The 16,612-nt window shown below is 43.9% G+C and overlaps 1 protein-coding gene across 2 annotated transcripts in view; it reads right to left on the bottom strand.

Annotated features, from left to right (window-relative positions):
- HCN4 (hyperpolarization activated cyclic nucleotide gated potassium channel 4) overlaps positions 1-16,612 on the bottom strand; it is a 111,374-nt gene that overhangs the window by 72,133 nt on the left and 22,629 nt on the right. For both annotated transcript variants that reach the window (XM_009935898.2, XM_075432132.1), the window contains exon 2: positions 8,967-9,390. In XM_009935898.2, the coding sequence (XP_009934200.2) occupies positions 8,967-9,390 (424 nt within the window). The remainder of the gene's footprint in view (positions 1-8,966; positions 9,391-16,612) is intronic.

Below are 16,612 nucleotides of genomic sequence, written 5' to 3'. Positions count from 1 at the left end.
TGTCATCTCTCAGCTCTGAAAAAAGTTACCACATTGATTTCTGCTTCATAAAAATGAGGTTAAGTTGAATGCATTAAGCTGGCAAACTGGATAATTGCATGTCCTGAAACTGTCTTCGAAACAGCTCTTTTCACAGCAGTGCTCAGAAAATAACTTCATCAATAAGGCTCTTGCCCATTAAACCTTCGCACCTCTGTGTGCCTTGCTCAGAAGTGAAGCCTGTCCTTCCCGAGAAAGACTTCTTCCTTTCACCTCAAACTAGTGGGGAAAGTAAGGCTGTTTTGCATTGCATTAGCTTATTTCTGGCAAGAAGAAAAGAAGGTGAAAAACACACGTTCTCAGGGCTAGGGCTTTCCAGCTCTGCTGCCCCACACACAGTGTGTTGCAGAGAGTCTTGCGCTGTGGCTGGCAACTGTTTCTCTAGAGTGGAAGTGAGAATTGCTCAGAGACAAAGCTTGGCCTCAGGTTTTGCTGCCCTGTGGAAGAGCGTTTCTTCTTTCCACAGCCAGTCTTGGCCAGGGTCAGGCCCTTCCAGCCAGCTGAGCCCTTGTGCAGCCCCGCCAGCAAGATGGGTCCTGACCTTTCTGCATGGCTGACATTGCCCTATCCCCCTTCCTCAGTGCGCTGGCCCTTGGAAAGTCAAGATCTTGCCTTCAGCTACTTTGCATGGCAACACACCTGCATGAATTCTTCAACTCACAGTATTATCTAGCAGTGGTGCTGGAGCCTGAGGTCTGAAGGCACTCCATCCTAGTGAGCTTTGTCTGGGAGAGGGATTCAGGCTTCTGCTCTGCCTTGAGCTCCACAACACAACAGCACTTGCCACAGGGTGTTGTGTCTACAGACAGTGAGATGTGTTGATAACCGGTTGTTCTCTCCCACCAGCCCTATCCACTTACTAGAATAAAACGGACTAGGTAGGTACCCACTACCATGGATTCCTCTGGTGTCCAGCGGTGCCTCAGAGTGCTCACCAGCTTCGAGGGGGGAGACAAGCAAAGCAAACCAGACAGATAAAACCACACAGATATCCAAAGAGCTGTTTATATACAGATTCTTTTCCAGAATCCAAACCCTTAATTATCCCTGTGAGTGGGGTATTTTTCTCGTCCTGCTAGCACAGCTTTGCTCTCCCTTTCACCCTAACTCCAGCAGAAGCAGTTGTTCAGGTCCCCATCTGGCACTTCCCCTTGCCCAGTGACTGGCTCAGAGCACATGAGGATGCTCTGTAGGGAGACGAAGTAACTGACTTCAATCTCTCTTGACAAAAAGCAACTCCACACCGCTGTGCTCCTTCTTACACTCCAAAATTCCCCTTTCTTACTCCCCCAGTAACCAACTTGATTTTTTTTTCCATGGTCCTATTTGGGAGAAGCTCCTGCTTCATTCACATAATTTACAGATTTGGCACATTCCTTTCCAACCCTGTTCCTTTCCAACTCTAAATACAAAAAGAGAGGTGACAAAATGCTGTCCTCTTCAGCTACCTCATTCAAGTTTTTCACTTGATATGAATGCAATCAATAGTGCCTTCCTGGAAGAAGCTTCAACAAGAGGAGCAATTAATTTGCACCACTTGCCAAGGCTAATGTGCTTTAGACACACTGGCCTCAAAGTATTGGGTGAGTTTGGCAGAACATGATTCCAATACTGCTAAAAGACAGAAACAGACTTGGCACTGGATCAGCAACACAAATGGTAACAGGAATCTCCCTCTTCAAAAGCTGTATCGGCTGTTCCTAACATCAGCACTCTACACATCACATATAGACTGTACGATGTATCGACACAAGGCTATGCGGAGCACTGTGCAGGCTGGTTGGCTCACATACACAACCTTCTCCTTTGAGGACCTTCTGTTATTGTAACACAACAGCAATAACAAATTCCAGCTCCACCGAGCATACAGCCCTTTCAGGCTGGCCTTCGCAGTGCTTTTTTGATGGGACACAGCCCTACTGAAGTATAAATCCCTGTTCCCACACATCTAAGGGAAGTGGGCACTGCCCTTGCTGGTTCCTGAGCTCACAGGATTTTTCTGTGATTTAGAAGGCTCACAGAAGTTTTCCTTCAGCTTTGCAGTGAGAGTACAGGGTTCTCCAGACCCCCTTCCCCTATTACAAATGTACTTGATGTAGGTCACAACACCCTCCCTAAGCATGCTGTGATGCTATATGACAGCAACACGGCTGGCTGTGTCAATATGCCCAGGGCCCCTACATCGCTACAGCTGGAGCACGCATCATCAATAAAGTGTGAAGCCTCCATGGTAATAAATCTTAGAAAATGACACTGATTGCAGGAGGAATCTCCTCATGCCAGACTCCAGCATTTCTCCTTTGAGGACCCTCTGTTATTGTAACACAACAGCAATAACAAAGCCTGCCAGAAATCCCCCTCCAAAAACAATGGCCTGAAGAAAAAGGACAGGCAGCTGGCAAGATATGGGCATTGAGCTACAGGCAGCTGGTGCTGGCAGAGAAATACAGAGACATGAGCTCCCCAGGAGAAAGGCAAACTTAACACAGTGTCCAGTGAAGGGACACGTCAGGAGTGGGCTAGGAGCAGTCTGAGGGAAGAGGAAAATGAAAGGCTGGAGCAACAACCAGCTATCACAGTGATTAGAGATCATTAGGAGATCAGCCTATTTCTTTTCAAAACCTTCATAATTCCATCCCAGCATAAAAGCCCAGACTGACGGCCCTTGTGACACACAGAACCAGGGGCTGGGCACAGGCAAGACCCTCTTTTTAACACGCCTTACACCCTGGTCAGAGGGGATTTCACTTCAGATGTGTGGGGAAATTTAACCCCATTGCTGCTGCTACAGGGAGCCTGTGGCTTATCAAGGCCAGTCCCCCAGATGATTTTGTCACAGAGGCACCTGCCTACTAAGAACAGATCAGAGAAAAAACATCCACAAGACAGCAAATGACTTTCACTTGCTACGACCTGGATCCGAACTACTGACCTAGAGACAAATGGCTCTGTGCCCTAATCCCAACAGCTCAAGCCGTCTATTCCCCCTATCATACCATCTTGTTGACAGAAGACACATTAAGCACTGCCAGAAGGTGACTGTAAAAAAAATAAATTTTTTTTTCCTGTTTATGACAACCTCTGAAGCTGTGCAGCTATTCAAATATTTGCCTGGCTCCTTATAATTCATTATAACACATTTTTTATGGTATTACCTTTGAAACTGTATTCCCTTTGCCCAGGTGGGAAGCTTAATTTGCATTACAGCAGCAGAACTTCCTGCTAAAGACAAACTCCGCAAACAAATGTTTTAGTTTTCTTTCTCCTGAAAGGTAACACGGCATAGGGCAGGGGATGGATCACCAGCTGCCCACAGGCAAGTGAAGGAAAACGCAGTACATCTGTTTCCTTCCACTGTCTGTCCTCCCTCTGCAAGGATGTTGTGCTGCACAAGTGAAAACAGTTCAATGTAAAAGGCTGTGTTTAAATCTTGAACAACCTTCTTCTAATATGTCAACAAGAGCTTTTTGCCATCGATTTCAGTGCAGCCAGGATTTTCTCTAAAAGCAAAAGATGCGAGTTTTGGATCACTCTCTGCAGTGAGAATGCAAATTACTGTAACTTGTATTATGGTTCTAATAAGCTCCTGTAACGACACTAAAGACAAATGCTTGATAATGCTGCCTTCAGAAATGAGGTAATGAAATTTAGGAAGAAATCCAGCCCATCCTCCCTCTCCCTGCCACATTACCATTGTTCGCCGAGTCTGATTTTACTCCAGGGTGGCCAGAGGTTTTAATGAGTTACTCTCATGGGTCTGCCTTGCTATTTAACACAACAGAATTGCAAATCATATCAATAAAGAATCTGCTAAGCTATTTTGAACCGCTTGTGGAATGGGACCCTGCTGCGCTACTGGAGAACAATCATTTGCCCAGCTCCTCCCCTCTCAGGATCCAGTTATGGATTTGGCCTAACACTACATCCCCCAGGCCACTAGCCACGTTGTTTTAATTTAATTTAAGGAAGGCTACAAATAGGTCAGAAGAAACTAAGGGAATTAGCTGTTCAAATCAAAACGAAAATCAGTTGGAAGCCATATTCTCATAGTCTTCGGAAGCTCTCTCCTAGTCCTTCTACACGTCTTACAAGGAGCACCTGAAGGAGCTGGGGCCGTTTAGTCTGGAGAAGAGGAGGCTCAGCGGGGACCTTATAGCTCTCTACAACTACCTGAAAGGAGGTTGTAGCGAGGCGGGTGTTGGTCTCTTCTCCCAGGTAACTAGCAATAGGACAAGAGGCAATGGCCTCAAGTTGCATCAGGGGAGGTTTAGATTGGATATTTGGAAAAACTTCTGTACTGAAAGAGTGGTCAGACATTGGACCAGGCTGCCCAGAGAGGCGGTTGAGTCACCATCCCTGCAGGTGTTCAAAAACCATGTAGCTGTGGCGCTTCGGAATATGGTTTAGTAGGCATGGTGGTGTTGGGTGAATGGCTGGACTTGATGAAATTAGAGGTCTTTTCCAAACTATGATTCAACGTTTCTGTGATTCAAATAGGCCCTCTACCTTCCAAATCAATTTTCTGAACATCTCTGAATCGTCTTAAAAATGATGTCATCTTTCAGATTATGTAATCTGTGGCCAGCAGCAGACCTGAGAAGACACATTCCCTCCATTCTAAAACTTCCATGTAATATGGAAACTCAAGGGAAGAAAAGGACAGCGTTTAAGAAAATTTTCAAGTTTTCATTGCCGTAATAGTTTGAAAATCACCAAATTGTCCTTTCTTTAGGTTTCAGCTGCAAAAATTGAAACCTGTCTTTTTTTTTGACAAAAATCTGACAAAATTCTCTCATGATAATCTTATCACTGTGATATATATCAAAACCAGTTAGTTTATATATCAAAATCTTTCATTCCCATCATAATCCCTCACATAGAATCTGAAATCAAAATATTTTGGTTATCTTAAACCATGTGCTATTTGGAAACCAATTTATAGGAGTAGGATTTTACTGTTGTCCCAATAAATGTGCCTTGTTTGTAGGTCAAACCAGTCTGATCTCAACTATAGGTTACTGCATCCTGGCAACAAACACAGGGGTAGATGCTGTACATAAAATAGGAAAGCTCAGCAAATTGCTCTTAGAAAAAAAAACAAACATTCAATCATTTTTGCCTATGAAAACCCAAAGAGTTTTTTTTGTCTAACATTCTGAACTGCATTGGTTCATTTTGACTGAGTATATGGGTTACATGGTATTATTCTGCTTTCATTCTCTCTCCTGGGTGACCTTGGGATAAGGTTTGCAGGACATTAACATTCAGAGCCTGGTTTCTCTGAACAGTTTCTCCGAGCCAACAGTGTGAATGCCCAACTCCTGACTCTGTGAGCAACAGCTTACCTCCATATTCACATGGTCAAGAACCACAGATCAACCCAGATACCCTGCAGAGCTGCTGGAGTGGTTCAAAGGCTGAGATGATGAGACTTGCCCTGGGTATGACCAAGGCATGACTGGAATACTCATATTTGTTCTAACCCTGGCAGTACAGCTCCAGACACAGCCCATGCCAGCCATCCTGGATCTCTGCATATGGACTTGGTAACTACCAGACACTGAAGTTTATAATACGATATTCAGGCAAGCTAGGCTCAAGCCAGCACGAGTATGCCTTCCTACATTGCAATCAAGCTTCCTACTGCAGGCTAGATACGGCAGACACTTCAAAAAGACTCTATTTATATTCTGCCCTACTGGTAAATTCATTCGTTGGACCACTCATGCAAAATGGATAATGCAAATGAAACTGCTACATTTGGAATTAAGCTTACTTTCATACTCCAGTGAACATGAGTGCATTAAATTGCTTTTCTTTTTCTTTTTTCTTTTCTTTTTTTCTTTAAGGTGTTTGCCCAGCTGTAGTCCCCAAAGCACTTGTTTCAGATCTGGGGGAGGACGTCAGTGTAGTTTGCTGCTGAGCCAGAACGGTGCAGGCACTTCAAACCACCGGCTCTCGAGCCCACAGACTCATGACTAGCATTGATCTGGAACTGATGAGTGGCTGGCTGTGTTACAGCATTGCAGCCTTAGAGAAGGCTGCTCTCTCCTCCCTGCAGGGTGAGTGATAAATACATGCAGAGCATGGACAATTGCAGGGGAAGAAACAGAGAGGCTCACTGTGAACTCAGGAAGCGACCACTTATCCCTGTACTCACTCTGTGTTACGCTAGTGCACAGATGTAATGTTCATCTAGGAGGCAGAGTAAGTAGATTAACATCTCTGTGTGTACTGGATCCCTCTTTCCTCCTCATGCAGGCCCCCGAGTCTCAGCAGGAGTTATAAGCAAGGAGTTAGGCTTCCCATGGCAGCAGCAATTGCTCCATCAAAAGTCACAGCATAAGCTCGGTACGGGTGAGCAGGGATCCAGACACAATGCAGCACGTTCTCTCTCTGACTAGTCCATCCACCTCTATTAACTCTGCCTCAGACCTGCCCTACACACATTCCTGTAGGTCGCACACATATCCTTCTCCAGTGGACCAGCATGCCCTACTCACAAGATATTTTTAGCTTATCTGGTCGTATGCAAAAAGCCTATAAGAGAACGATACTACCTCGCAGACGAGACACAGAGTGGGGTAGTGCAGGCGAGCAAAGGGGAACAGAATTCTTTAGCAGCCCACTCCCCCAACAGTCCTCCTCTATCTTACAGTCTGCACAGCAGCCTGGCCCTTGTGTACACCCAGAGTAAGTCTAGTCTAACACTGCTCCATCTTACAGGAATTAACACTTCCAGGTCATCACTGCTGATCTCTGCAGAGAGGAAAGATTAACACAAACTTTCAGAGATGGACCATCTGTAGGAACTTCAGAGTAAGAAGAAGAAAGGTCAGTGTGGTTCCAGGGAGCACAACCATTTACCCCCATGCAAAGATGAAGAAGCACTTCTATTCCCTTTTCTCCTTGTTGCTTTGTAGCATGAACTGCACCAATGACAAGGGATCGCCCCTTCTCTCTGCTTCCCTCTCCCATTCGAGACGGTGGAAAACCTCCTAGTATCATACTCTCTCTGGTAAACTGCTGCTTGGGCTGAGCCCTGTTTGAAAAAAGACTATCATGTTTGCTCTGCTGGGCTCTGCAATGCATAACAGAGTCTGCATTGCAGTCTCAAACTGCAATCCAACACCATCTGTCCTTTCCACTTGCAGCACTGCATCACTCCAGGGAGTCTGTTCTTCAGGGGCAATCCAGTGAGCGCCTGGCTGTGCTGGCCCCTGGTACCCACGACAGCCAGCAAAAGGGCAAAATGCCCCATCGATTTGTATTACAAGACTGAAACTAGAAATGGCTGCTCAGTGAAACTGTATGAGAAGCAAGACAGGGAAAGGGCGCTGATTTGCTTTAATTTCATTATTTTTTAAAACAAATTCAGTACAATCAACAGCAAATATACTTAAATCCTCTTCAACCACCTTACACAAAGGAAGCCAAGGAGCAGACACAAGCAAGCACAGAGCTCTCCACTGCTGTGGCTACATATAAATCTGTATGAAGGAGCTGCTTTAACAGCAGCCTAAGCCACCAACTCACTTTTCCTGAGCGTTTTGGGATCAGAGGACAGGGAAGCAATGCAACCAAGGGACAAGGCAACATACTTGGAGATATTTCATTGCTCTGCATTTTCTCTTACTGACTCACACAATGAAAGACACTTTCGCTTTATTTATCTCCATCTCTCTATGCACTTCCTGCCTGCCTGTGCTATGAAGCAAGTTAGCCTACTGGTGAATTCTTCAGGGCTGTAGCTGTCACTCCCTCTACATCTGTACAGCACCTTGCACAATGTCACCCCAAACTTTTTCAAGGCATTATGCTCTGCTGTAAATGAAGCATTCACAAATTGTAACACCACAAAGATGAAGCCTGAAATTTGTAAAGTATGCACCAGTGCTCTCCCTCTGAGTACATGATGCTGGGAGGAGGAAACAGTCCAGCTCTATCATAAATTAGTGTTCTGACAGCTCAGTGCAATCTAGCCAGGACTTGTATGGCTGCTTTCCCTTCACATTCCCAGGAGCACACTCTGCATTAGATCATGCTCTACATCAGGTTCTGCTCCAAAGCAGAGGAGAAAGTATGGGAAGATGAAATCGCCTTGACCATCTTTCCTTGTCCTGAAAATACGCTCATGGCATGCGGAGAAAGCTGCAGGGAGCTTTCTCTCTGCTTTGGGGAGCACAGAGACAGGAAAAAATAAATCATTTTCAAGCTACTTGTAAGGTTGTAAGGCTTCACTCGCTTTAGGGCTGACAACTCACCCTGCCTACTGCAACTCCCCTGGGAACGGCACAGGGTCCAGGGGTAGTGGGGCTCTTCCTTTTCACCAGACCTTTATGTCTTTAAACAGACCCTATTTGTCTGCAGATTGCTCTTCTTTCCTCCTCCCCTTAACATAGCGTCAGAGAATGTAGAAAGCAAGAAGCTTATAAATACATCACCAAGCCATTTATTCAAGAGATCAGCATGTAAAAGAAAAGATGCTTGGGTAAACAAATGCCACGCGTTCTGCAAATCAGCTGTTTCTAGACCCTTCCTCTGAGCTGTTTCTGGACCTTCTGGGGCTCTGAGGGGGCAAGACCCCGCTGTCTGGCTGCTTCCCTCACAGGCAGCTCTACAGCTACACACTTCCTGCAGTCGGTCCACCTCTATTTACTCTCCTCCCGGCCCACACATCGTCTCCACAGATTATATATATTATCATTGTGAAGCAGATAGTAGAGTCTCAAGTGACTAAGTAACAATATGCTGAAGGCCCTCTTGGGAACCTGCTAAAAGCAAAACATCAGACTCAAGACACAGTTCTTTAGCATTCACATCGGGATAAATTAGGAGAACAGGCATTCAAAGAAAGCACTTTTGTGTAATACCAGCATAAGTGGAGAAAAGATTTAGGATGCAAGTGCATCACAGCCTATGCTCACCTCCTCCCACTGATGAATATAGCGGATGAGCCGGGAGAGCCGCAGAAGCCGTAGGAGGCTGAGGATCTTAGTGAAGCGCACGATGCGCAGTGCCCGGGCTGTCTTGTATACCTCAGAATCAATGCGGGTTTCAACAATCAGGAAGATATAGTCCACTGGGATGGAGGAGATAAAATCCACCACAAACCAGCTCTTTAGGTACTTCATCTTGATCCTCTGTGGGTCTAGGATGATCTCTGTATTGTCCTCCACCACAATGCCTGTTCGGAAGTTGAGGACGAGGTCGATGAGGAAGAATGTGTCCGAAACCACATTGAAGACAATCCATGGCGTAGTGTTTTCATCCTTGAAGAAAGTGATGCCCACAGGGATAATGATCAGGTTTCCTACCATTAGGAGCAGCATGGTCAAATCCCAGTAAAACCTGGACAACAAGACAGAGATATGTGAGATCAGCTACAGGGTAGATCAGGGAGTCCATGTCAACACAAGTGATGTGCTTCATACATCTCTACTGTCATGTCTGCCTGATGTAGTCAGAGTGCACAAGCTGCTGCTAATTAAGTACTTAATATCACAGCAATACTTGTCTTCTAGCTTAGAGGGCTCAGACAGGAATTGGGTACAAGGCTGGACATGCTCACTTGAAAACTCTGATGGGGACTTCAACGCCACCCAAGAAGAGACTGACATACTTGCAGTTACTAGAGCGACCGTTAGGTAAAGAGAGAGAGAGAACAAGGACCTGGAACGTCTCAGAGTTCATATGCCAATAAAGCCATTTTGGGGTTAAAATCATCAGGCTTGCTCCCACTGCCTGACCCTTCCTTAGAAGTAGCTAGCACTGATAGCATTGGGATCAGAATGGAGCTGAAGACTGTGCTGTGATCTACATGTTCAGTTCAGACTTCTTGCTGAGCCAAGCTTACGCTGAGCCTGGACTTGAGTTTAGTCCACACTCCGTAGACTCCTGTGTTGTACATAAATGACTGATAAAGCTTGGAGTCATGTGCCTGGAAATACCCATTTCATTTCTAAAGTAAGCAATGACAACATTTAACTACTGTTCCATGAAGAACAATCTCCAAAAAGCTTATCTTCACTTCAGTGGCACCTCAGTATCATCCAGTGGGCCTTACAACAACATTCAATTTTGGTTTTGAAGGCACACACAGTCTGAACACAGTTCCTAATTTATTTGTTTGGGATTTTTTAAGATTTTCCCCACGTATTAGTGTAAAAGATACACAATAACACAACATTGCCACAACTCACCCAGAGCGAGGACTATAAATTTTCCTGGGTCTCATACTTTGTTGAGGAGTCTCTCAAAAGAGCCTCACTGTCTGACACAGTGGTGCTCCACTCCCCTCCAAATGTTTCACATGTAGAAATGCCAATGTACTCTGGCAATTCACATTACCAAGATTTCATCAGCTCTACATGGTATACTACAGGACAGCTACCATAATATTGTGAGGTATCATAAACAACTTGCATTAAGATGGCTTGTCACAGTAAATGAGCAAAGTGATTATCAGGTTTGGTTGCTTCAACCTGAGGATGCAACATTCAGAAAGCTGTAGTGGCTCTTCTAGTCAGTCACACGAATTAGCATGGTGTTCATATTATTGTATTATTAATCTCTTGAGGACCAAATAAACCTAACTCCCTAGAGCATAAAAAAGGCAACAGCAAGTGAATACGATGGTGAGAATTATGCCTTCCTTTAAACCAATCATCACAACAGCAGTGAAGTCAACAGAGTGACTCTGGATTTACAATGACAGGAAACTGTTTGGTTTGCTGAAGAAGGACACACACATGCTGCTTCTCTATCTGTCTGACACATTACAGTCAAAATCACCACAAAGTTTTAGGAGAAATAGATTTATCTGAAAGATCCTCAAAATCTATCTATGGTAAGAGTCATTCAGCTTAAGCCTGGGCCTTGGACCAGACTGAGCTGCTGCAGAACAGTATCACTATAGTCAGGCAACTACACCGTATTGTTAAACTCTCAGCAGGAAAACAAAAAGGGCAGAATATGCCTTAAAAGCCTTCTCTGTACAGATTCTCTCTCCCTGTTAAGAACATAACACTTTAAAGCACCTAAAAAGCATATTTAAGATTCCAGCTATTACACACGTACAGACCGGGTCACAAACCAGCAGCACACCAGCAATTCTCAGAAACATTCAGCAGAGGCTGCTGGGAACTGACTTCAGTATGAGCAAAGTTATCCACTAATGAGGTTTCTAAAAATGTCATCGACTATCTCTTTCTTGCTCTCAAGGTGTCATGCCCCTACAGGCAAGGTAGCATGCAATCCTTCGCTTAATATTAAGGTACAGTTGGTGCTGGTAGACACTCAGCAATGAGATTTGTCCATATGCTTCTAAGAGCATGGCCCTGTCACACAGTAATATGCATTAATACTGTATAAATCCATGTTGCGGTCTTCCTTATTAAGGGCCCGAGATGATGCTGCAGCTTTCCTAGTCAATTAATCTAGATAATCGCACAATAGCAGGAAGTCTGGAAGCAGTGTGTATGTTATTACCGAAAATAAATAACCTCCCAGCCATCTTTAATTTGCCTTAGGGGATACAGAAGGAGATATGCACAAAGAAAATTATTTTTCCCAAGTTTCAAATTAATGGCATGAGACAGACATGGCCAGACATGCAGAGATGTAGAGGTAAGTGGCTTTCTTCAGAGATCTTTGGATTTTTTGTGCCTCTTATTTTTATGCTGGCTGGCAATTTCAATACGTAGTGGCAACTGGGGACAACGACAACAGTGGCTAGGAAATGCTTTCTGCCTGGCTGTTGCACTTTCTGCTACACCAGTCTCTTATAGTCAAGCATGGTCATACCACGGTCAGCTGTCCTGCATCCTGATTTGCAGCATTTCTTGCTATTAAAGTTCTAAGATCTTCAAACTCACTTCACACATGCTCTTCGGTCCCAGTCTGCTATTACTGCTGAATCGTTTACAGAGAATCTTGGTTTGCAATGTGGGCAAGCCAAGATGAAGAGCTAAAATTCATTGCCATGTGTTTCTTAAACCACCGTTCTCAAGGGTGTACTAGTGACTCAAGATTTTTGTCACAGGCTCCCCTGAGTTGTGACTTCTAAAGCCATCACTTACAAAACACACAAGATAAACTTTTGTATCCAATGCACCCCTGCTAATAAAGGGGTATCCAAGGTGTCAGGGAGGAGATAGCCTTTGGACTCCACGAAGGAGGCAGAAAAAGCTGAAAACCACCAACAATTTGGTCTGCATACCAATTCCAGTACAGGAAATGCACTTGCCTTTGCAATGCAAACTGCCTAGAAGTTAAAATCTAACTACTCAGATTCCACAGCTCCTGCACATTTTAATTTTACCCATATATGAATCATGATCTGCTCAGGGTGGCAACACTGGATTTGAATAGACTCTCAGGGACCGCAACACCTCAGAGGTCTAATATCATCCATGTGTCATTTTGTATTTACACTGAGGAACATCTTTTCTGATGGCCAGAATGACTAACGGTGTATGTGATGTATGTAAGGGCAAGCACCAGCTATTAATAATCCATGTTTTCTGTATTTCTGTTGTTCCTTTCACCCAGGGATTCCACAGAACTGACAGTGATGAAATTGGCTATGCTGCACCCACAAGAGGCAGATAAAGTTATTATCCCTGTCGTGCAGATAGAGAAGCCGCACAGCAAAATTAAGAAAATGGGATTTGTCCACGGAAGTCTGAGGTTAAATAAGGGTTAGGATCTGAATTTGATTGTTGAGTCTAACCAGATCTGCAGCTATTCATATGGCATAAAAAAGAGTTTGAGAGATGCATCTCATGCACATCTTCCTCTGATATGCGATCTTCTTTTCACTTCTCTTCCTGTTTTCAAAAGCCTACATAAAAAATTAATAAGTATGAATGTAGTGCTTTATTATAGTTGACTCAGTGCGACTGAACAGCTCACAGCACAGGGAAGAGCCAGCGCTATATAAACCAGGCATCTTGTTCAAACATACTTGGTTTTTACACTACATCCTACTTTACGCACTCTTCTTAGATCTGAAAATCACATTTTAACACGCACCGCTACCGCCGATCTTTTAATTCCTCATACATTATTTAGTTGTAACAGAATGCGTCTGAGAATTAATGTGGCAAATACACTTCCAGAATATACGCTCTTTAAACATAGTAGGCATCGTTCAGTTGATTTGATATTATGTACACTTCACAGGTATCAGTTTGTGGGTTTTGACCTGAAAGTTAGATCATCTTTCTGTTCTGTCGAGTGCATAATGTAACAGCAGGCTAGGAATATTGCTTTCAGATGTCATTCTTTTAATTAAATAAACCTTGATTTTTCAAAACTATTTCATGATGTGGTGTAACCAATTATAGTGCATGAGCTCAGGAAGGATCGAGACCAATTGGGGAGGAAATAGTGAACTGCAAAGGTTAGCCCGGTCAGCATCACCATGTCAGTCTGGCAGTCAAAGCCTGCCCATGAGTGGGGCACATTTGTGGCCTTAACTTCTGTTCTCGCTCTGTAGTGTTGTTCTCTTGCACTGTCAAGAGAAAATAGACTTGAGCACCCTCACCTCTAAATTAACAAAGCTTTTTGGATGCTTTCAGCTTCTGCTGAAAGGCAGCCAACTCTGGGCTGAACTGAGGTGCTGTCTCAAAGTGCACAGAAAGGAAGCAAATATAAAAATGCATCTAACTGAAAATGTCAGAGAGCCAGGATATTCTCGCCAGCAACGGAATTTAGCTTAGACACCATAGCCAACCTTCCTAACCTCACAAGAACAGATCTTTAACGAACATATCTTGCTAAAGCCAAAACCAAAGACAAACCCAACCGCTCTACGAAGAGCAGGCAGGAGTACTGGCTGGGTGCTGGCTCAAGAAACAGAGTGCCACCTACTGAGTCACAAATGACATCTCCATCCCCTGCTTTGCGTAGGGAGGGATTGCTACATCATTCCTTTAACGACCTGATGAAAATCTGCCCTCTTCTCCAGAGTGGCAGCTCCCTTCCCTCCCTCCGGACTGCACGTTGAATTAGACACTGCTGTGCTCACCAGCAACTATCCTGACAGGAAAGAGGTCGCGCTTTAATTCCCAGGACTGCTAGTCCTGCTAGAAATAGAAATCATCTTTTGTAAAGAGCATTAGTGGATGTCAGTGTGGCTGGAGTGGCAACGATGGGAGGAGAGTTTACTTCAGAAAGCAGCCATTCTCCTAGGTATCTGAACACAGAGGAGAGACAAAGAGAAAACGGAGGAAGAGATCCTTCCCTGTCTTTGGAAGCATTACTTCTCCCAGATATGAGTAGGCGTATTTCTACTGGAGAGTTACAAACTTTGCATTATTCACAGAGACAACAGGAAGAACATGGTGATTCACTGCTCCTAAACACACTAAAGGACACTTAACCAGCTACCGAGCCCAAGAATTCACCTGCTAGAAAAATTCATTTATTTATAAGGAGTTATTCAAATACCTGTGCACTTGAAACCTCTTTGAAATCAATACCCACCAAAGAAAAGAGCCAAATGGCTTACAGAAATATTCTGTGTGCTATATAATTGGAAATTATTAGGGGGACCTAGCTAAAGAATAAGACAAACAGTTTTAATTCCTTCTAACCATTCTATGCAAATAATATGTATCCTCTGCCATCCTGAATAAAACCCTTGAGAGCACTGATAATTAGCCATGCATTATGACAGCATGAGGAAAAAAGCTCTGCTGTGTCCCAGTCTCCCGCAGAATTCCCTGGCTGCCTGCTTTGGCAGCCCTGGCTGCTTCTCATTCAGCCGTGGTTGCTCCTGTCTGTTACAGAACAAGGGCTGCACCAAATTCAACTTCACTGCCAGCTGTTGCTGAGCAAATACATGGAAAATAAACAGTGGTGATAACCACTGTATCAGCCCTGGGTGTAAGGGCTGCATCAGACTCTCTGCACCTATGGGTCCAAGGAAGATGTTCCAACTGTCTCCTCACGGTGACAGTAAGGAGGCAGGACAGGGAGCCCTGTACAGCTGATGGTCTGAACTATTCATCTTTCTTTCGAACTTAGTCACCATGATGCCTCAGCTGGATATCAGACAGTCAGTGGCATCAGTGAGTTACTACGATGGGATACAATTCTGCATGTGATTAACTTTCCTATCAGGAGCAAAAGGACTATTAGCTAGTGATGAATTTTTAGTGCTTATATAAGCAGGTGTATGAGTAAGGATATCTCACCATATAGCATCCGCTACAAACAAGGCGTGTGCCTTGAAGCACTTTACATCTAGATTTCTTAAAACTCATGTGTTGTCTTTGACAAAATTTTCACTGAATTCAACTGTCAGTTTTACTTGAGGCAAGATACTTTCCAAGGCCTGTATTTAGCCTTTCACTTAGATTACCTCCAATCTACATAATTGCCCACCTAACCCCCTCCAAACAGTGTAGAATTCCACACCGTGTTTTGAGTTTAACACATATGCTCGTATTATTACCTTAAAACATAATTACATGGATTTTGGTTAGTGGAGAATTAAGAAAGTGATTGCTTATGTAATACTTTAAAATGGCATTTGCAGTCCAAGCAAAGTAGCATGTTAGCTTTTCATTGCCTCTTTATCATCAGTTTTTAAATCTAACACTACATTACTAAACAGTAATCAACACCCTGCATTTTTCGAAGTAATATCCATACATTAATTAAATCCCAACAGATAAAAATAAGAAGGTATTATCACCCTATATTACAAATAGATAGACTATGAGATTCTAAAGATTTAAGTAACTTAATCAGAGGTAGAACTGCTATCCAGAAAATACAGTTGCCTAGTTTCAGAGGAGGTTTCCAGTCATGTTATATACTGTAATTTGATCAGTAGCAGCAAAGAGGAAATTTCCGTTCTCTTCCAGTGTAAGAATATAAATATACACATTACTTAGGATTATTTTTACTGCAGCTATAATACTTGACCATTTGCAAACAACACGGTTGAGGCACTGATGCATTTACCCAATTATAACATAGTATTATGCCCTTTCTTTAACTTACAAACACACAACACATTATGAGTTAGTTTAAATTATTAGTTCTCTGATAGTACCTACAATACACCCACTCTGCTGTCAGGCTTCTTAAAGAGATGAAGACTTGCGTGACGGAGCTTTTTACAGGAGAATTCAAAAGAACTGAGAACTAGTAAAACAGACCTTATGTTGAAGGTAATCTACCAGGGAATGTGTCTGAACCACAAACCAGCTCAATGCTCTCAATAAACACAGGAGTTTGGTAGCTGCTGGCACCGCCCCTGCCGCTAGCACACCGTGGCCTCCGGTGCGGTCAGAGCAGACCACCGACAGCGCCATGGCGGTGCTGCAGCCCTGTGGCACCCACCTCGTGGTGCCCAGCAGCCCACAGTGGACAAGCCTTTTATTGCTTTGACTATAAGAGTCTTGGACCTTACGCTTCCCACTGGCTCTGGTCAAAAGCTCCAAAATGCAATGTGAGCTCTTTGCCAGAGGAGTTGCCTTTTTCATCAAGTTTTAGCTAAGGAGAAATGGCAAAGCCTTCGCCTTCTGTGGGCTCTGGCCTCCGCAGGGAGCGAGAA

The sequence above is a fragment of the Opisthocomus hoazin genome, chromosome 10, assembly GCF_030867145.1.
Source record: "Opisthocomus hoazin isolate bOpiHoa1 chromosome 10, bOpiHoa1.hap1, whole genome shotgun sequence".
NCBI classification, from domain to species: Eukaryota; Metazoa; Chordata; class Aves; order Opisthocomiformes; family Opisthocomidae; genus Opisthocomus; species Opisthocomus hoazin.
The sequence above is the reverse complement of the archived record's forward strand: the minus strand, read 5'-3'. Positions and strand labels throughout refer to the sequence as shown.